The following is a 22229-nucleotide window of genomic DNA, read 5'->3' as shown; positions in this document are numbered from 1 at the left end:
TTATTATTACTGGGGAACATCATGATGTTTCTATAGAAAATCACCAAGGGGTCCTACAAGCACTGAATTTATTTTGTTATTGCGTAGTTTTATTCCGAAAACAAATTATCAAATTAAAATGTTGTAGAACAGTGAGAGTCTAAAAATATCTTGTTCCTTAACATCCAGACCTCAAATCTTTCGATAATCTCTTTAATAGAGAGTTTTTAAAGCTCCATTAGAGCAATAAAGAAATTCAAAATTGTACTGAAAAATTAAGGAATGAGATAGTAGGTTTATTCTACAAACAAGGCGCTCTTCAGGTATGTTGTAGGCCCCTGGGTAATAGAATCATAGCACGGTCCTCGTTACCCAAATCTCAGTTTGACAAATCTACAATATTTGACGAGATCAGATAGGGTATCTCGAAAATTATACCGTTTTCCCAGGTTTGCTTGGTATCTACTGTCCCTATTTACGAAATAAAGGGTTTCCACTCTGTTCTGTCAGACATTATTTCACTTGGCTCTGTGCCTACTTTAAGCTGTTAGTATGGGGTTGTTTAGATTGACTTACTGTCTCTTGTGACTTTTCTTCATCTGACCAGTTTCTGGACATGAAATAGGTTTTCCCTTCTCATACGTTTCTACCGAGATGCCATTAGTCACAAATATGTTAGTGGCAACTGGAATTTTCTCATTCTTCACAGTCCCATTTGATAAGTCCAAAGGTTTGCCTTGAGGGAGGTCCATGCACAAGATATCATAGTCCAGGTTTACCTTGTTTGGAGTGCTGTTTTTATTTGATGTGCCTTCCTGGAGAGAGGATTGAGCACACCCCTTCTTACTTGGGCTTTTAGAACAACTAGCTTCTTTATCAGAGTCCTTTCTTGGAGGTGAATTTAGGCCTGCTTGTGGTGGAGGCTTTTGACTAGTGTCAGTTGTAACAGTAGTTGGTGAAGCTGACTTTTTCGATGATGGTGTTTTCTGTAGTGAATTGTGATGCGGATCACTTTTACAGTTAGGCGAAGAGGGGAGATCAAGTGATTGAGAAGGACTTTTAGGTTTTGGTTTAGAATGCTTGACTTTTGTATTTATATTAAAATTAGTTGGTGTGCTCACAGTGATAACCTTGGAAGCCTGGTTGGCCTGGGTCATGTAATAGCCATCCTTCATACTACAGGTTTGAATTGTTTCACTTGACTTTGGATGCACTGGGCTGGTTTGTGTAGCACTATTTTGTTTTACATTTCTCATTGGTTTCTTAGATTTCTGAACCTCATGGCTTGGCTTGGGGGACATTTGACAATCTGTTGAATTTTGTTCACTTGAAACCCAATGAGATAAATTGCTTTGCTGAAACTGTTGATTCACTTGATTGGTATTCTTGGAGGAACCAGCTTTCTTTAGATCAGAATTACTTCTAACATTGGCTGCATCACGTACATTTACTTCTCTGCTAGCATGCAATGTATAGTTATCATGGGGGCGTCTATGCTCTTCACTGATGGTACTGGGAGAACATGGTCTTGTGGCATCAGTCACTTTGATAGTGGGCAGTCCATTCTTTTCTTCACAAGTAGACCCCGGGCTGCCCTGATCAGTATGCATGTGCATTTTTTTCATATGGTTAACTACTGTTGCTGCATTAAATGCTTGCTGCAAAAGAGATATAAAATTATATTATTATTTATTTTATTATTCCTTTCAGAAAAAGAAAATACAAAAAAGTTCACATCCCAAAGGATAGTATCCACTTTATAGTTTATAGATTTTATAGTTTAACTACTTTCGCCATGGATTTAATACTATGTTCATCATAATTTATGATTCCCCCAATTTCATCATCCACGTTTTAACATCATGTAGTTCGAAGCTCAAATATTCTATCTAGCTAGTTTACTCTATATGAATCAGAGCTCAGTTTTTCAGATAAAATCCCATGCACTTACAATGGAGGCCTCATGTGTGAAGGGTGGCTAAAAGAAAATATGGCTTTGCTGCCCTATAGGAACCAATCACAGCGCAGCATTCATTTCATAAACTGCTGTAGCATAATGAAAGCTGTGATGTGATTGGTTGTAATGGGTATCAAAGATGATTTTCTTTTTGGACACTTTTGATAATTCTGCCCCATAAATATGTGTTTATAGATCAGTATGGAGGGGTTAACCAATGTTTACCATGCACTAAAAAGATGCAAGGTGATAACGTTGCCATTTCGCTATTATATTATTTCTTGTTTCCTATTTGAGACCATAAATCCCCTTTTTGTTCATGGTGATAAATGGAATTAATGAAGTTATGGCGATAGTAAAAAAAATATGAATCAATATAGCATTACTCACCTTCCATTTACTTTTAGCAAAGTTCTTCTTGATTTGGATGCTGACTGAGCGGTAGATGTCTCGATGGAGAGCTGTATTCCCAGCAATCCTGCAGTGTATGAAAGTCCATCGTTAATGTACTAAACAACATACTTAATACTTTTTTTGGAATATATGGGAGAAAAAAATATTGAATTAGCTCTCAGAAAGTAGAAGGTAGATGCTGTCTGCCCACGCATCACACGTGGAGCCATTCAATTGAGCAGCTGCCATGTGATGCTCCAGATTGGTCTCCGAGTGGTAATTGTGTGGCCTGATGCAGCTTCAACAGACGCTAACAGCTAATTGCCAGGATTAGAGAAGATGCCTGACATTTAAAGGGTTTGTCCACTTTCAGGAAAGTAGGCCCAAACTTAGTAAAATAACAAACTCAAACTTACCCTCCACAGATACAGCACCAGCTTCCCGATGTTGCTCCAGTGTTAGGGTTTTCACTGACATCACGTCAATAGCACGCGTCACTGTTCCATCCAGTCTCTAATCTCAGCGACTGTGCACATGTTGATGTCATACTTAGCTGAGCTCAGTGCAAGAATACTGAGCTCGGTGGCTTACTAGAGAGGTGACATACTGTAAGTGCTATTGACCTGACGTCATTGCCGCAGCCAAAACAAGGAAACCGAAGCAAGTGCTTGATGCAGGGCGGGAGAGTACCTGCTAAATGATCTAATTCAGCTATTTTAGAAGTTTAAGGCCTACTTTCCTGAATGTGGACAACCCCTTTAAAGAAAGGGTTGTCTTTTTGACTTGTGCTTAAAGTGAACCTGACGGCTGATTTATGCTACCCAATCCACTGGCAGCATGTATCAGGCATTGGCTATATGATCTCAGCTAAGTATGCTTCACTTTCATATTAAAATTAACCTTAAATTTTCTAATGTCCAAAGTGTCAATTAACGACTTTCCCGCTCTCAGCAAGTCCATCATGATTTATGATCAGGACTTGTTTTACTATTTGAAGAATAGCCATTTCTATATAATGTGTGAGCAAGGACATATTATCAGTAACATACATAGACTCTCTTTGTCGGCAGACACATTAGGATTAATTTTCTGCTTTCAGAAAGCTATTTACAAGAACGCCATATTTTATCGGTCTGTAATTCCCTCTGCTAAGCGTGGCCTAATTAGATGATCATAATTGGTAGACACGAATATAATACTGAGATGTTTCCAAATTGCTATACGTGTTTATTGGATCATTTCGATTTTATTCAGCTAGGACAGAGGGCTTAATATCGCACTTAGGATAGATGGGTAGCACCAAAAAGTGCCACTCGATTCCTATCTAACAGCTGTCCATGTGGTTAAATTATGGGAAAATCAACCTGCCCTTCAGAGAGGACTCAAGGAACGGCATCTCACCATGGGTGTTTCAGAGCTATTTCACAGTTGTATCGTTTCTTGGGATCTTTTTCCAGCAGGTTTCTGATAAAATCTTTGGCTAGAATAAAAAATGTATCAAAGCCTATAGTTAAGAAATTAAGACAGCCAAAAAGTCACAAAGCAAAACTCGAAGATTTCTAGTGCAACTATATATATTATTGTATTTTTTTTACGTATTCTTATTAGGAGCAAATGTGTTCCATATCGACATAATAAAATATACACTTACCAGATATGGAAATATCATCCCAAAATGGTGATTCAAACTCATATGATCCATCTTTAATTTTCTCGAAGAGTTTAGACTCCGATTCCTCATAGAATGGGGGGTATCCACAAAGCCTAAACGTCAGAACAAAACATGTTTTATGTTTGGCCATGTTATAAACCTCATATGCATTCACTGCTGTCCTTTCACATTTTCCTACTTTCTTTGCTCATATTCTGCATTTACAGTATTAATATTTAAAGCTCTTGTGACCATCAAAAAGCAATCATCGGTCACAGTCACAGTCATTTCAATCAAATGTAATATGCTTTGTTAATTTAGCACCTCGAAAATGGCAAGCAAAAATCAGAAACACGTGCAAGAATACATACTAAGTGAGTTACTTACAAAATATAAGTTATGACTCCAATAGACCAGCAATCCACTGCTTTACTATATGGCTTTTGTGCAAGGACTTCGGGAGCTAAATGAAAAAAAAATGTATTTTGTCTCAACCATGCAAAAATTAATTACCGTAAATATATTCTGTTGGATTCTTGTTGAGTAATATATAAATAAAAAATGAGACTCAACCTAAAATGACTAATCCAGGCACAAAACTATGTTATCCTTGTTTTTCAAATTCTTCTAAGTAATATTGTGAACTCAATTGAAACCTTTAAAAAAAAAAGAATCATTCTAACTAAGGCCATGTTCGCACGTTGAGTATTTGGTAAGTATTTACATCAGTGTTTATAAGCCAAAACACTTTTGTATTTTTTGCCCACTCCTAATTTTGGCTTACGAATATTGAGGGAAAATACTGACCAAATACTTCACATGGCCTAAAGGGGTTTTCTAGTTTTATGATATTGATGTCCTATCCTTGGGTGAGAATAGATCAGTGAAGGCTCGACATCTGGAACGCCGACTGATCAGCTGTTTTCAGCATCCCTAGGGACAGCTATAATTGTTTCTGCTAAGAGCCATTAAGGCTTTAGTAGGTGATTTCCACCTTTTGTGGGGGGGCTCCCCCTATTTTTTTTAAAGTTTTTTTTACTTTTCACTATCACGAAACAATCACTGACCTCAGGGAGACCAGTCAAAGAAAACACTGCGGCAGCCGGCAAAGGCGCACAATCAGTGAAATCCTAGGTGCAATGCTCCCTGGGAAATATGAATATGCAAATAAAGTCCGTGGAGCCTCATTTAAGAGTCTCAAACACGGGACTAGCCAGATCTTCCTCCAGGGAAGGACCCAGCCAAGGGTCCTTTCGGAAACCACCATTACCACCATATTAAGTGGCCCTTTAAGTCAATATCCAGCTCTTTACGAGTTTACAGATATGACAAGGGAAATACCAAGGCCAGGTATCCATCCACAGACAGCTGTTTCGAGGTGTTGCCCCTCATCAGTGTGGAGTAGGATTCTGGCTAGGTGGGAGCAATGCCTAGTAGACCAACATCACGAAACAATCACTGACCTCAGGGAGACCAGTCAAAGAAAACACTGCGGCAGCTGGCAAAGGCGCTCAATCAGTGAAATTCTAGGTGCAGTGCTCCCTGGGAAATACGAATATGCAAATAAAGTCTGTGGAGCCTCATTTAAGAGTCTCAAACATGGGACTAGCCAGATCTTCCTCCAGGGGAGGACCCAGCCAAGGGGTGGCTCCTTTCGGAAACTACCATTACCATCATATTAAGTGGCCCTTTAAGTCAATATTCAGCTCTTTATGAGTTTACAGATATGACAAGGGAAATACCAAGGCCAGGTATCCATCCACGGACAGCTGTTTCGGGGTAGACCAACATCACGAAACAATCACTGACCTCAGGGAGACCAGTCAAAGAAAACACTGCGGCAGCCGGCAAAGGCGCTCAATCAGTGAAATCCTAGGTGCAATGCTCCCAGGGAAATACGAATATGCAATACTGAGAATGATGATCACAAAAGATTATTTCACCCAATGAATGGGCGTTTTCCTTGTTCATTGGGTGATCAGCTGCCTGTTTACATGGCGAGATAATCGTGAAGTGAGAGTTTTTAAGAATTCTTGCTTATGAATATTTTTCAGTGTAAATGCAGCTTTAGCTATCTCATGTATGAGACTACTGTCTAGACCAGCGTTTCCTAAACTCCAGTCCCCACAGCCCCCAACATGTCATGTTTTCAGGATTTCCTTAGTATTTCACAGGTGATGGAAGCATCATCAAGGCATCAGGAATTCTCTCACATGTGTAACACTATGGAAATCCTGAAAACATGACCTGTTGGGGTCTGCGAGGACGGGAGTTTGGATCCTCTGGTCTAGACTCTCACCGCCTTACATTTTTAGCCCCAGGGCTCCTTTTTTCGAAGATAGGACTGTAACTAGATGTCTGGTGCAGATCAGAGATACTGTTTGTCAATTTCTATAGTTTAGTAAGTATATATTAAGAATCATAAAGCATACCAACATATCCTGGAGTGCCACAGGCCGTAGACATAATCCCTGTTTCTTCCATTTTAGAAAGACCAAAATCTGTTATCATAATCTTTGCGTTTTCATCTGGAGTGAGGTAAAGAAGGTTTTCTGGCTGCAAGGCACAATATACAAGGTAATTGCACGGTGGACATTTGTAGTTGTATAGGAGTAACAATATCTGTTTTTATATTGATTTTTACACAAGGATTAATGCATTTTTATGGATTTGGGTCTTTTTATTTTCAATGAATAAAAAGGGAAACCTATAATTTTTCATTACAGTGCAGTTTAATAAAAATGGTTAGAATTTTTTCTTTTGTCAGAATGTGATATGTTCTGGGTTTTTTACCTTTAAGTCCCTGTGAACAATGCCATTGTCATGAAGATATTTTACAGCCGAGAGAACTTGGCGGATGACGTTACTGGCATCTTTCTCGGTGTACACTCCCCGTTCTAAGATACGATCAAAAAGTTCTCCTCCCGATACCCTATGATTGGAAAGAGGTGGGTGATATTAACACTATGCCATACTATACAGAGAGAAAGATTTACATTTTGGAAGTATGAGCCCAATATTTATACATTTTAAAGTTTACTTTATTACAAATTTTTACAAATTAATATCAGTGCTAGTGGAATTCTACATCATTCTGTACATGTGCTGGCATATGGCTGATTTTCCAAGTAATCTGAACTTCCATGGCCACAAAAAGAGGTTCTTTATCAGCTCGAGAAGCAGGAGTTATTCATCTGATGTGGGTATTATTTGTGATAAGATTACTATTGTGTTTCTATTATTTTCGAAGATCATTCATATAATAAGCTTTCTCAAATAAAAATGTTGGGGAAGACATCTTGAGGTTGTGTGTCTGAATGAGGCCTTACCTGCATCAGATCTGCTATTCCTCTCATTGAGCACAGTCTAGCCTACACTGTGCAAAGGCAGAAACCTGACAATCAAATGTTGGAGGGTGGGAGGCGATATAAGTCAAAGCAATTTTGAGGACTATACAGTAAGAGCTTAAAATACAGAATGCTAGCAGGGTTGTAGCAGCTAAAATAGTGTTTTACCAAAACTACAGTAAAAAGCCCAATGACAGGGTATTTACATCTACTTTATGCAGCTCTTACATTGGGAAGCAAAAACCTAGTGACAGATTCTCTTTAATAGATGTCACGATTGCGTCACTCGATGTGTTCTGGGAAGCTGTGGATGACAGCTCAGCCACACTTTGGATAGCAGGGACATATCGGGCTGTAAGTGTTGTGTTTGGGTTTCTTCCAGGTGTTTTTATTTCCAGATAATTGCCAGGCTATTTAACTGGTTGGCAAGGTCAGATAGCTGCCAATTGTAGCTTAACGTCAGTTGTGTGCTTATTCTGTGCTCTGTATTATGATATTCTGATCTTTTGTTGCTGGACCTTGGATTTGCCTTTTAACTACTTGTTTGTATGACCCCTTTTGCCTTTGATGTATTCTGACTTTAGTTACCAGACCCCGGACCTTACCAATCACTATCTGTTTGTCTTATCCTTCTGCCGTTGACACACCTTCCTGGCTTTTGACCTTGGACCTCTTGACGACTGCCTTTTGGCTAGTCCATGAGAAGTGACTAGCGTCACAATAGAGATGTGTTAATATAATTTTGCCATGTTCCTCTTTCCTGGACCAAACCAATTGATTGTTGGTCAAGATAGCATAAGAAGGTGCTGAAGAACCTCCTGTGCTCACTATAGAAAGTAAATTACAGGTTTTTTTAGCATTTTGGCAACATTTTAATCTATTTTTTGTGCTGATTGCATGTGTGATTTGTCTAGAGTACATGTTTAATAATATTTGCTTTATTCACCAAAAATACAGCAAAAAACACTGCGGTATTTTTGCACTTCTCATTGCTTTCTTTGGGTGAAAAAAAGCTGTAAAAAATGCTGCAAAGATGCTGAAAGAATTGACAATTCCCAAATTCACGCAGGAAAAACACGCGTGTGCATAAGATTTCTTACTTTCTCATAAGCTTTTGTTGGTACTGTGAAAAGCAACCTCATATATGCATAAACAAAGCTGCAAAAACATTGTGTGTGAACATAGCCATACTGGTTGTCATGGCACCAACTTTAGGGGCTGCTGTCCTAGAATATTTCAACCTTAGAGAATATTATATTGTAGTAAAAAAGTGAATTTAGCTATAGTAACCGATACAGATTACTTACAGCTGCATAACAAGGTAGAAGTGTGAAGAGCTCTCATAGATGTCTTCAAGTATCACAATGTTATCGTGTTTAATCCTGATGAGAAAAGGACAAAATGTTCAGTTACGGTACTTTGATACAATTGATTGTGGTGTTTGAAACAGGAAACACTTTATTTGTGAGAGAAATGTGTTTTGGTTTAACCCTAAAAATTCCTAAAGTCATCAGTCATCAATAGATCCTCGGAGAACCCATTTATTCTAACATTGGGAATATCAACTTTGAAAAATTTAATCAGTGTGGCTTTAGTATGTTGTTGCTAAAATACAGGCTTAAAATTGTGGTTAGCTGATCCCATCATACAATATTATGGCTTTTGTCTACCACATGGCTCCATTCAATTCAAAAGACTTGTGCTGCACCGCAAGTGGTTGAGAACATTGCTGTGCAAGAAAAACTTTAAAAGGAGCAGTCCATATAACTAGCCCCATCAATCTACAAACAGTGAGGATCCCGGCAGTCAGATCCCAACCAGTGGGTGAAAACATATCACAGTTTAGTGCACATTATATTGCGTCACCATATTAGCCAGAAAAATTGAATACTTTAATGACCAAAAAAGACAAAAGTATCCTAGGAGTGTTACCTTTATTGGCTAATTAGAAATATTATATTTGCAATCTTTCAGAGCACAGAAACTCCTTTACCAGGCAACTTTACAAATGAATGACTGAGACAAGAACATAATTAAAAGATGTTACAACAGAATATTTTGTAGTATCTCTTAAATGTTGTGCTCTTAACCTGCCTGATGAAGGAACCTCTGTGCTCTGAAAGAATGAAAATATAGTTTTTCTGGTTAGCCAATAGAGGTATCTCTCGTACAATACTTTTGTATTTTTGGGCATAAAAGTATTTATAACAGTATAGTGCAAAAGCTCTTTAAAGTCAATCACTGATTAACATGCTTCCTAAATTGATTATTAGAGAGTTGGTCCAGAACTGAAATCATTGATGACCTATTCACCGATTGATGGAGGTCTGACACCCAGCATCCTCATGATCAGCTGTTATCATCTCTGACAGTGACCAGATGAAAACAGTGCATTAGCTGGAACAGCACAACTCTATATACTGTGTGGCAGCCATTCTTGGGAACTTAACTTCTGCCTGATAATGACTAGTACACAGTGAACAGAACTTTGGTGTTCCAGTTCTGTACACTGTGTACATCCAGCCACTGCTGAGACTGATAATAGCTGAATTGTGGGGATGATGGGTTTTGGACCTTCACCGATTGATATTGATCTATCCGACAGAACAGTCATCAATATCACAGTCCACAAGTCCAGGCCAATCCCATTAGCAGATAAGCTTTTTGTCTTGAAGTGGAATGTTTTTGATAATCAAGTGAGCCCAGAGCAATTAGTTGGAATATGTATTAACACTCGATTCAACATATGTGACATATAGAAGTCTTACTTCTTCAGCACTGCAATTTCATTTTCCAAGCTTCGATCTCTTGAACTGTTCACTTTCTTTATACACTTCAGTGCATAATGGTGCCCAGTAGCTCTGTGCTTTACTAGAAAAACCTCAGAGAAGGCTCCACTGCAGGAGAGAAAAAAATAAATTAATGTATCAGCTTTGTATAAAGGAGAATTTCAAATCAAAACTTCAAATCATCTTGGCTGCATAATTTTGTTATTACTTCTAGGTTAATGCATAACAATAATTTTTTGGGGGCTACTTTAATTATTTAGTTTGTAGGCTGCTGGGTGGGCTATGTGGCCACCTTATGCTACAACAATTATCTGACCACATTTGGAAAAGGAGTTCCACAATAAGTTGCTGAAAGAGAGTTTGTCTTCCCCGGGTTGGAAGACCAGACACCCATAAGGTTTAAACTGACAGATTGAAAGTGGCATTGAAGAGCAACGTCAGAAGAAGTTGTGTGTTAAAAAATGGATGTGTCAAGTTGGAGTGTGAGGTCAACATACCAAAGAGTACAAAGTATTGCTTGCATGCTGTAGACGCTGAAAACTGTGTGTTGCATCTGTGAGGTAGAGGTAGGGAGCCTTTGAAGCTTGAAGATAGATGTGGAGAGGTTCACGTCAAACTCTCAGAGACATGTCAGATGGAAAATATTATTATAATAATAATTATTATTTATTTTTAGAGCACCATTGAGTCCAGGGTGCCGCACATGAGGTACCCTGTATTCAGTCATGTAGTGCTGTCTCTACTTAAATTTAGGAGAAGGCAGAGAGGAAGAATTAGTGAGTCTAGTGGAATGGTTGGCTAGTAGGGCCTTTATGAAAGCTTGCCCATGTGGTCTCCAGACCAATCTCTGGCTATCACTGTGCCAAAGACAAAGGTAGAACTTATCGCTGAAGACTATAGACTTCCATTCCAAGCTGCTGTGCCAATTTGCTCTGCAGTATGATGAGCCTTTGAGATTGGTTGTGTGAAGTCAATAGAACTCCTGTAGCTCAACTTCTGGTTTGGAGCTCAATGTCGTGCAAGTGCCTTCTGATCATTTTTGTAGACATTGTGTGATGCTTTAGGCTTGGAATGTGATATCCTATTTCCCTTGCAGTCCAAAATGGATTAATCAAAGAACCAGATTTACGGACTTTTCTCTACAGTGTCCCAGAAGCCATTTTTCAGCACAACATTGCCAGGCCACATGTTGTTTTTGCTATTCTGAGAAGCCTGAATGACCTAAATGTGGTACCATGATCTGCAGCATCTCTAGATTTACATCCCTTCAAGAATATCTGGGATGTCATGGATTGGCAATTGCAAAAATATCTGCCAGCAGAAGATGCCCAAGTGCATTCAGCGTGGCAGAACATTCCTTCAACAACCATTAATAACCTCATTAATGGAATACCAAGGCATGTAAATGTGGGTATGTCTACATGTGGAGCTCATACATGTTTTGAACATTTTTATTCCATTTTTTTTTTTCAGAATTTGCATAACATTAACATGTCTGTCGATACTGGGATTTTTATAATGCTAATACTTTACCCTCTTGGTGTTGTAATTTAAATGTTAAGGAATGTAGATGTGAACATAGGCAAAGGTTTTCATATATATTCAAAAACTGTCAGTCAACAATTATTACTCATGATCCGCTATATACATACATGCTTGATTTATCTGAGAATACATTTTTCCACAGTGAAGAGAGGGTAATACACCACTGTCAAACACCTTTGACAGTGAATTAGCTACCTTGAGGAAAAAGGTTCAGACATTATGTTTTATTCCTCAACTTCTTTTGGAAAATGTCGTAACATTGCATGTCCAGTCCATCCCAATGACTTTATTAAGATTTCATGGCCACCTTAAACTGAGCCTATCAGCAGGATTGTGCTCAGTAAACTACAGATATTGTTAGGCTGACTGTTACACTGTTAAAATGATACCGGGGTGAAGAAATTCGTCTTGTGGTTCTTGTGTAATTAGTGTTAGAAGTTTGCAGCTAATGATATGCTCATGCTCCAGGGCAGAACTTGTGGGCAGAGTCTTATCTTCCTGCTCTATCCTGCTCTAAGCCAGAGAAACCAAGAAATAATAATATAATAATAATACATTTTATTTTTATAGCGCCGACATATTCCGCAGCACTTTACATTTCAGAGGGGATTTGTACAGACAATAGACATTACAGCATAACAATAATCACATACAGTAGATTATAACAAATACCAAGAGGAAAGAGGGCCCTGCTCGCAAGCTTACAGTCTATGAGGAAAGAGGGAGACACGAAAGGTACCCACAGTTACCCTGATTGTATGGACCAGTCATAATGTTAAGTGTGTAACAGTACAGACACAGAGGGCTAATGGAGGCATAAAGCATGTGGGAACATGATGCGGGGAACATGGTTATGGTAAAACTTTTGGCTCTGCCACACAGGGATAGATTAGGTTAATGTGTTGGGGTGGTAGGCCAGTCTGAATAAATGCGTTTTCAGGACACGCTTAAAATTGTGGGCATTGGGGACTAATCGTATTGACCTGGGAAGTGCATTCCAAAGAACTGGCGCGGCACGTGTAAAGTCTTGGAGACGGGAGTGGGAGGTTCTGACTATTGAGGATGCTAATCTCAGGTCATCAGCAGAACGGAGGGCGCGGGTAGGGTGGTATACTGAAACAAGGGAGGAGATGTAGGGTGGTGCTGAGCCATGGAGGGCTTTGTGAGTGAGGGTAATAAGTTTATACTGAATTCTGGAGTGGATGGGTAGCCAGTGTAATGACTGGCACAAGGTAGAGGCATCGGTGTAACGATTGGTGAGGAATATGATCCTGGCTGCAGCATTCAAGACAGATTGGAGGGGGGAGAGTTTGGTAAGAGGGAGACCGATTAGAAGAGAGTTACAATAGTCGAGACGAGAATGAATAAGAGAAACAGTAAGAGTTTTTGCAGAGTCAAAGGTAAGAAAAGGTCGAATTCTAGAAATGTTTTTGAGGTGCAGATGACAAGAGCGAGCCAGTGATCGAATGTGGGGGGCAAAGGAAAGCTCGGAATCAAGTATGACCCCAAGACAGCGGGCCTGTTGCTGGGGAGTAATAGTGGAACCACACACAGAAATGGCAATGTCGGGTATAGGTACATTAGTAGAGGGAGGAAACACCAGGAGTTCAGTCTTTGACAGGTTCAGTTTCAGATATAGTGAGGACATGATATTAGACACAGCGTTTAGACAATCGCCGGTGTTTTCTAGAAAGGCTGGCGTGATGTCAGGAGAAGAAGCGTATAATTGGGTGTCATCAGCATAGAGATGGTACTGGAAATCAAATCTACTGATTGTTTGACCAATAGGGGCAGTGTACAAGGAGAAGAGGAGGGGACCTAGAACCGATCCTTGGGGGACCCCAACAGTAAGGGGAAGATGAGAGGAGGAGGAACTGGCAAAAGATACAGTAAAGGAGCGGTCAGAGAGATAGGAGGAGAACCAGGAGAGAACGGTATCCTTGAGGCCAATGGAACGGAGCATAGTGAGGAGGAGCTGATGATCCACAGTGTCGAATGCTGCAGAGAGATCCAAGAGAATTAGCATGGAGTAGTGACCATTTGATTTAGCTGTTAGCAGATCATTAGAGACTTTAGTGAGGGCAGTTTCAGTGGAGTGTAAAGAGCGGAAACCAGATTGGAGAGGGTCGAGAAGAGAGTTTTCTGAGAGATAGCGGATAAGACGGGAGTGGACCAGGCGTTCCAGGAGTTTAGAGATGAAGGGAAGATTAGAGACAGGTCTATAGTTAGCGGCACAGTTTTGGTCGAGGGATGGTTTTTTAAGTAGTGGATGTATGATGGCATGCTTAAATGAGAAGGGAAAAATACCAGAAGAGAGAGAGAGGTTAAATATTTTAGTTAGGTGAGGGGTGACAGCAGGGGAAAGGGACTGAAGGAGCTGTGACGGAAATGGGTCACTGGTGCAAGTAGTTGGGCGAGAAGATGCAAGGAGCCTGCTTACTTCTTCTTCTGTGACTGGTTCAAAATCAGAGAGTGAGTTCGATGCAGTGGGGGAGGGAGGACAGTGCATGGTATGAGGTGATTGGGAGATAATTTCCTGTCGGATCTGGTCAATTTTTTCTTTGAAGTAATTGGCCAGATCGTCAGCTCGGAGCTCCGTGGTTGGGGCCTGTACTCTTGGATTGAGTAGAGAATGAAAAGTGTCAAAGAGACGTTTCGGGTTATTGGACAGTGAGGTGATGAGGGTGTTGAAATAGGTTTGTTTGGAGAGGTGAAGGGCAGTGTTGTATGTTCTAAGCATAAACTTAAAATGGATGAAATCTTCGGGTAGATTGGATTTTCTCCACAGACGTTCGGCGCACCTGGAGCACCGCTGCAGGAAACGTGTTTGCACCGTGTGCCAGGGTTGTCGCCGTCTGCGTTGTGGTGTTCTATTTATAGGGGGTGCAAATTCATCCAGGGCACTTTGAAGTGTTTCATTGTAATGCTTCAATGCAGAATCAGGACAGGAGAGGGAGGAGATAGGGGCCAATGAAGACGGCAAGTTCTTCATAAGTTTCTGGGTGTTAATGGCCTGTATGTTTCTATAAGTATGGACAGTGGGGGTGACCTGAGCAGCATGGCAGTTCTTGATAGAGAATGAAAGAAGATTGTGGTCAGAGAGCGGGAGAGGGGAGTTTGCAAAATCATCCACTGCACAAAGCCGAGAGAAGACCAAGTCGAGGGAGTTTACGTCTTCATGCGTTGGAGAATTAGTAAGCTGCGAAAGGCCAAATGAGGAGGTTAGAGATAAAAGGTGAGTAGCAGATGGTGAGAGGGGAAGAGCAATGGGGATGTTGAAATCACCCATGATGAGGGTAGGGATGTCACAGGAGAGAAAATGTGGAAGCCAAGTGGCAAAATGATCCAGGAACTGATGGGAGGGGCCGGGAGGACGATACACCACCGCCACTCGCATGGAGAAGGGGGTGTAGAGTCTGACGGCATGGACCTCAAAAGAAGGGAAGACAAGTGAGGGTACTTTCTTACTGTACTTACTTACTGAGGAACTGGCAAAAGATACAGTAAGAAAAAACCTGACCACAGTCCCACCCCGAAGCACAAACATGTTCTTCGTCATAGAGACAGGTTGTTTGTTCTTCGGGGCTGGACTGTGGGCAGGTCTCTTCTTTGTTTCTCAGGCATAGAGCAGGAAGATGACTTTGTCTACAGTCCCGCCTCGCAGCACGAGCATATCATTAGCTGCAAACTTCTAACACTAATTACACATGAACCACAAGACAAATTTCTTCACCCCAGTATCAGTATAACACTTCCAACCTGACAGTATCTCTAGGTTACTTAGCAAAATCCTTCTGACAGGTTCGCTTTAAGCCTCACATTGTTGTGCGTCTCCCACTGAGCTTGGCAAGTTTTATGAAAGTGGGGAGAGCAGAGTAAAAGTGGAAAAAAATTGCAATGTTTTGCTCGCATGTAACAACATTTTAAACTTTTTTCAGCCAGAAAACTGGTGTAAGTTGATTAATAAATTGTTTAATAACTCTCCCCCGAGGATGTGAACATCATACTTCTAATATTTCAAATTCTTTTTCCATCATTTATTCTGTAGTGCATATTGTAGTCATTTATAGATCTAAATTGCCTTATTATGGAATCAGCTGAGCTTTTTCTGTGCTCATACTGGTTAATCGCGGTTGCTTCACTGGCATCAAGTACCTGTTTCCTTGATTAGCAGCCACTAATCCTCACTAAGTCCCTCAATGTCTTTAACTTCGGATGATTACAGATGGGGACATAGTCATAAGAAGCCTTTAGATGTAATCGGGAACATCTTGTTCATTGTTATCAATTGTGTTCTTAAAAGGAACCTGGATTCAAGTTGTAACATTTCTCCTTGTGGAGAGTGACATGTCAAGCCTGACATGCGAAGGTGAGGAAACTTTCAAGCCTTGCAATGCTCCCCTGAGAAATATGCAAATTGTCTCTTCAGAGAGCGAGAGGACTAGAACTCTAGTGGAAGTAGCAATCCTAAAAGTCAATATCGACTCTCTAACGAACCTTGCCACATGACTAAAGGTACTGTCACACTTAGCGATGTACCAGCGATCCCGACCAGCGATATGACGCGGTCAGGAACGCTGGTGCATCGCTAAGTGGTCACTAGTGAGCTGCCACACAGGCAGATCTCACCAGCGACATCGCAGGGGACGGGGGTCGCTACTTACCTGTCACACTAGGCGATCCTGACATCCTCCCGCCCGGCTCCACGCTCGTCTCTCCACAGGAAGCGCCGCAGGAAGCTGACGACGAGAAGCGGTCCTGAACGTTCTCGCGCGATCAGCGATAACCAGCGGGGGAGCCGGTCGGAGGTAAGTATCAGACACAGAGATATCGCTAGCAATATCGCTATAACGTCACTAGTTATAGCGATATTGCTAGCGATATCGCTTAGTGTGACTGGCCCTTTAGATGAAAAGCCAAAAACAACATCTCAATTTGCAGACACTGTGTTTCAGGGTACTCACATTGAACATGCAATCTGATCTGCCAGCATCATGTTATAGAAGGGGGTTAAGAAGACAAAGAGACAGTACTAATGTTTCTCAAAAGATGGACTCACTTAGTGGTTCATTATGGTATATTATTAGTGTATTAGTATGTAGTATATAATATTGGGAAGGAGTCACTGTATAACTCGAGATCTAAAAACGAATGAACAAATTAAGCTTGCCAACTGAAACTTAGCGTAACTTCATTAACTTAAGAAACTAACATAGTAAAATCTTTTTTTTTTTCATGCCAAAAGATGTCCCTGGCCTTTACAGGTGCTGAGAAGGCGGATTGCTTTATGATTATTCTATGATTTGGGGGCTCAGTGTTCATGTGATTTTAGGTCAGTAACTAAAATGCATCAAACAGCTGCGAATGTTTTGGGAAATAAAACATTTATATGTCAATTATGAAAACTCATCCTATATTTTGTGCATTGTGGAGTGGCACTAGCAGGGATCAGGAATGCGCTCCACAGAAGTGGATACAATTCTCGGCTTCATTTAATCTTCTTCTTACAATGTGATCATGTTTTGCTCTTGCATCAGATTGCTTTTCTACAGCTTTTCACTATTTCAATTACCTATGTCCATAGGGAAATAACTCTTGTGTTACAAGAACATTTTTTTTCTACCTGGGCAGACACGGAGCATTTATTGGCGATGCAAAAGCAGACTTGTTAAAAATGTCGCTGACAATGAGCAAAGTATAATCTGCTTTGCTTCCCGAAAAAGAAAAATCCATCCTGATAGTTTTTCCATGCCTTGTGTACTGCGCTACAGAATATGTCAGCATTATTTAAGCAATGGGAAATAAATCCTGAATGTAAGATCATTCATTTCTGTGGAACGTTTACTGTTATTCTAAAAATGAAAAAGACAAGGACTACCCAAAATGTACACTGTCCTGCAGTAAAGTAGGAATGTGTAAGTTTCGGCTTTTTCTCTTGAGGGAGTGATTCTCTCAGTAATGTAGGCTGGATGTGAAATCTGTGTTATCCAGGGTGCTGCTGTCTTTGTTAGCTCATATTTCAGCACAGCTTCTATCTGGCACTTTTTTTCATTTCTTTTGCTTTCCTTTTTTGCTAAGATAAGGAAGGGAATAGCCAGGGAAGCTATCAGAATCATGAGTTCTGATGGATTTGTAATTGTTTTGCAAAAGCACTCAGCTAGATAAAAGACTTACAGATGCTCTGCAGCAGCAAAATAGAAATTGCTTTTAGTAAATACTATTTAGAAAATTGCTGCAAGGAATTGAAAACCCCAGTCTCCATACACATTTTATTTCTGAAAAGTAAACTACACTTTCCTCATCATCCATGGGTCTACTGCTGAGTATACACTGCTGCTCCCGGTATTTGTAATTTGCTGCAGTACTGACATCACGTCAAAAGCACTGCAGCCAATCACTGAGCTTAGCGGTAACGACGTTCAGCGTGTCGGCACAGCAGTCAATTACAGACATCAGGAGCAGCGGCAGAACCTTAGCAGTGAACCAGAGAAGGTTTTTTTTTTCTTTTAGTAGCAAACTGGGCTTGTGAACCAAGATCTTCTTTTTCAGAAAGGGCACAACCCCTTTAACTTTGCATTTAAGAAGCAATATGAACAATTTAAAAAAATGTATGCAAAGTTGTACATAGCCTTTAAGATGTTATAAGAAATGTCCTGTAGGAAACCAATTGCCATTAGCATGTTTCAGAATTTAAAGGGACATCGATCATTCTGTGCGGACAGAGCCTCCAGTGCACTGACCAGAGCAGACAGTGGAGAAAATTATGTGTGGGTGTCCCCATAATGTGTTGGAGACTGTGGGGGTCCTTATACTGAGTGGAGGGCTGCGGGGGACATCATAATATGTGTAGGATCCTTCATACTGTCTGGGGCACCTCATACTGTTCAGGCTGTAAGGGACATCACACTTTGTGAGGAGCCGTGGGTGGCATTATATTGTGTGTGGGGGCTCTCACACTGCCTGTGACATCTGTGAGGGACACCTGTTGTGTGTAGGGGCCGTCATACTATTAAGAGGGATGTGGGCCCCGTCATACTGCATGTTGGGGCTGTAAGGAACATCTTTTTATTATGTGTGAGTGTCATATATACTGTTTGTGGAGGGGTTAGGGACCATCATACTGTGTATAGGGGGCTGTGGTGTCTCCATATGTATAGGGGAGCTGTGGAGCTATCATACTGTGTTGGGGTTACTTTGGCAGCATCATACTTTGGTGGAGACACTGTCTTGTATTCATAATTTGTGTAATGTGCTTGAGGTGGGACTGTGGAGGGAATTCACTGTGGGGATATCATGCAGTATAAGCACTGAAAAAGAAAAAAATGCCAGGACTAATTTAATTTCAAAGAATAATCAAAGTTGTATATTTAATTGGAATCAACATTTATAAAATCCAAAAGACAGACACATAAAATGGTGGGTGAGAAAATGGGGGCACTATAATGAGTGGGGTGATTCAATATTCATACTGCCCAGCATAGCAAATGTTTTATCAGATATATTATCATGTAATAATATCAAAAGGTTTCTATTAGCCCGGGTAGATATATATGAACAAATTTATATGTGCATACAATATGTAGTAATCCGTAATAGAGATATTTGAAGGTCACACATTAATAATGAGACTCCACAACAAAATCGGTAATTCAATATTCCCCTGCCCAGGCACAACAAGAATTTATCAAATATATTATTTTATAATGGTATTGACGTGCCCGAGAGGCCGTGGGATACTCGGCGCTGGTCCTGTTGACTTCAATGGGAAATGGCACAGTGGCTGTGACCCGGTCCGTGGCCTCAGGTGGTCATGTAAAGGGGGCAGAGTTGAATGGGGATAAAGTTTATGTAGTGATTCATGACACCACCTGTGGTTTCTGGTCAGAATGACCAGCGTGCAGTGTTGCTTCTCTGGGACAGATGTGATGCAGCTGAGATGTTGAAGCCCTTCACAGGTAGAGCTGTAGTCCCAGGGCAGTGGAGATGAATTGGTAGATGGTGAGTTAGTGCAGAGAGAAGATGTTGCAGTGCTGGCGGAGCGGCGCAGGAATAAAGTGGAGGACACAATGGCATGTAGTTCCAAAGGCTTTACTCACAGTCTGGTGCGCACACAGATACCCGCTTCAGTGCTGAGTCCTCCAGGTGAGGGGTCAAGATAACTCCCAGATAGGATGAAATGCACCTTTCCAGCTTTCCCAGTCAGTGTGTTCCTTTCCTGGCCATCTCCAAACTAAATGCTGCCTTTCCGCCTACTTCCACTCCAGCACTTCATAATTATCGTTCTGGGCGAGCAGCTGCGAATCCTGTTCAGACAATGCCTCACCATTTCTGTGATACTATATAGCCGCCTTTCCAGTTGAAATAACTGTGGTAGGGGCGATGGTCCATAAAGAAACCAAAGCTATCGGCTTGCTAGTGGCACCCAGAGAAATGCGATCTAGACTAGGGGCCATTCCCTTTGCGACCAGTCCGGTTCCTTCCTCCACCTGACGGCCGTCAGCGTGGAATGGGACTCACGCAATAACTTTCCAACCGTGTCCCTGGAAGAACCGATCTTCCCTGTGAAGAATCTGCTGTTTGTAGTCCAATTCGTCTGGCGCTCCCCATACAGTCAGGAGCTGCTGCAGACACATCATTCACCTGCCTTCCCTCTCAGGGAAACTGTCCTAATCTCAGCCTAGGATTCTCCCTCCAAATCTACGCTCCACCCACCTCTCAGCACTCTTCGTGTTCCAAGCAGGGAGCCATAAAGGGTGCTCTGCTACACTACTGGTGTGTGTGGGGAGTGGGTGTTGGAATCTGGTAGGGTGCACTCACCTTACCTGGTTGTGGGGTAACACACCTCTGGGTGAGCTGCAGTACCTCTGTGGCAACTGGATCCTCAGGGGCACCACAGTATCATAAATTGTAGGCAGAGTGCGTAGAAACAGGCAAGTTATGTGCACATGACGTACAGAGTAAACCCCAATGGGAAAGCTGAGGAATCACACATAAGAAAGAGTAACTTACTCACCCACCAAGGAACCAATGTGCATTTTGCAAATGCTTTGTCAGGGGTCCTTGGTGGTTCCAAATCTATTGTGGCTGCAGGATAAGTAAAAGAAGAAGACTCTAGAATCTTCTTTTAGAAACAAAGAAAATAAAAACAGTTTGCCTTTTTTCTATCGTTATTCTCAGTCAAAGGAAAGGACCAGGAAACTACCAGGATACAATAATTTGATTGATATGTGCCTACTTTATTGCGAGTTATATCATTTGGCCTAAAGGCCCCGTCTCACATAAAGAGATCGTTAGGGAGATCGCTGAAACATCACAGATTTTGTGAAAGAACAGCGATCTCGCCAGCGATCTCGCTACGTGTGACACATAGCGGCGACCGGCCCCCCCGCTGGATATTGCTGATCGTGCTCGAATGTCCTAGGCCATTTTTTGATCATTGGCGTCCCGCTGGCCAGCATGCATCGCTGTGTTTGACGACGACGAGTGACCTCGTTGGCGAAGCAGAACTCAGGGATGTAGGCGTGAGTCATCAGAATAGTTGCTGTGTGACAAAGTCCCAACGACCGGCAAGGTTGCTATACGGATCGCCGTATCGTTGCTGCGTCATTGAATAGATCTGCCTGTTTGACAGCTTACTAGCGACCATGTAGCGAGGCACCAGCGATCCTTACCAGTTCGTATCGTTGTCGGGATCCCTGGAGCATTGCTATGTGAAACGGGACCCTTAGGGTACCGTTACACCTAGCGATGCACCAGCGATCCCGACTAGCGATATGACGCAGTCAGGATCGCTGGTGCATCGCTAGGTGGTTGCTAGTGAGCTGCCACTCAGGGGACGGGGATCGCTACTTACCTGTCAGACGCGGCGATCCTGCGTCCTCTCGCCCGGCTCCACGAGTCGCTCATCGTCACAGCAGGAAGTGACCAACGAGGAATGGTCCAGCAGCTTCTCGCGCGATCAGCGATAACCAGCGGGGGACCCGGTCGGAGGTAAGTATCACATGCAGCGATATCGCTAGCAATATCGCTGCAACATCACAAAATCGGTGACTACAGCGATATTGCTAGCGATATCGCAATGTGTAACAGGGGCTTTAGACTGGCTATGTGATAATGGAAAGTCTTTAACATTCACAGATTTCAATTACCATGAACAGTAAACTGTAAGTATAACAGGCCAAACCTCCATTTATTAGCTTTGACTTGAAGGACAATTTGCTTGTGAGCCATTTCAGCATATCAAAAGTTAAATCTGAAATCCTAGTTACACAAGGAAGACTTATGCAACAAACCTTTACCATCTGTAAACCTGGATTGACCAGGCAAAGCCTTATCTACAAATTATCTTCATCCCCCCTGCCCTACTTTCACCAGCCATATGTGGTTTCTCTTACCTACATTCTCATTTTCTAACTACATAAAGATAGGTTACTGTCTATTTTCAATAGTACAAAGCCTGAAACTGAACGTTTTAAGTCTCTCATTCTAATTTTTATTATATATTTATACACGGCTTCTACTGATCTCCCTGGCTAAATAAAGGTGTAAACGCAATTTTACAAAACGTT

At 41.4% G+C, this 22229-nt stretch overlaps 1 protein-coding gene across 6 annotated transcripts in view; it reads right to left on the bottom strand.

The window, feature by feature from the left end:
- Positions 1-22229, bottom strand: part of LOC141047368 (uncharacterized) — a 254251-nt gene that overhangs the window by 14017 nt on the left and 218005 nt on the right. For all 6 annotated transcript variants that reach the window (XM_073542413.1, XM_073542410.1, XM_073542411.1 and 3 more), the window contains 9 exons: positions 10096-10224; positions 8635-8709; positions 6774-6912; positions 6413-6536; positions 4368-4443; positions 3981-4093; positions 3731-3809; positions 2327-2414; positions 556-1637 (listed from right to left, as the gene is read on the bottom strand). In XM_073542413.1, coding sequence (XP_073398514.1) covers positions 556-1637; positions 2327-2414; positions 3731-3809; positions 3981-4093; positions 4368-4443; positions 6413-6536; positions 6774-6912; positions 8635-8709; positions 10096-10224 — 1905 coding nt within the window. The remainder of the gene's footprint in view (positions 1-555; positions 1638-2326; positions 2415-3730; positions 3810-3980; positions 4094-4367; positions 4444-6412; positions 6537-6773; positions 6913-8634; positions 8710-10095; positions 10225-22229) is intronic.

Source organism: Dendrobates tinctorius, unplaced genomic scaffold (assembly GCF_039654945.1).
Source record: "Dendrobates tinctorius isolate UK_male_01 unplaced genomic scaffold, ASM3965494v1 ptg000127l, whole genome shotgun sequence".
NCBI lineage: Eukaryota > Metazoa > Chordata > Amphibia > Anura > Dendrobatidae > Dendrobates > Dendrobates tinctorius.
Note: the sequence above shows the minus strand (reverse complement) of the source record. Positions and strands in the feature narration are given on the sequence as shown.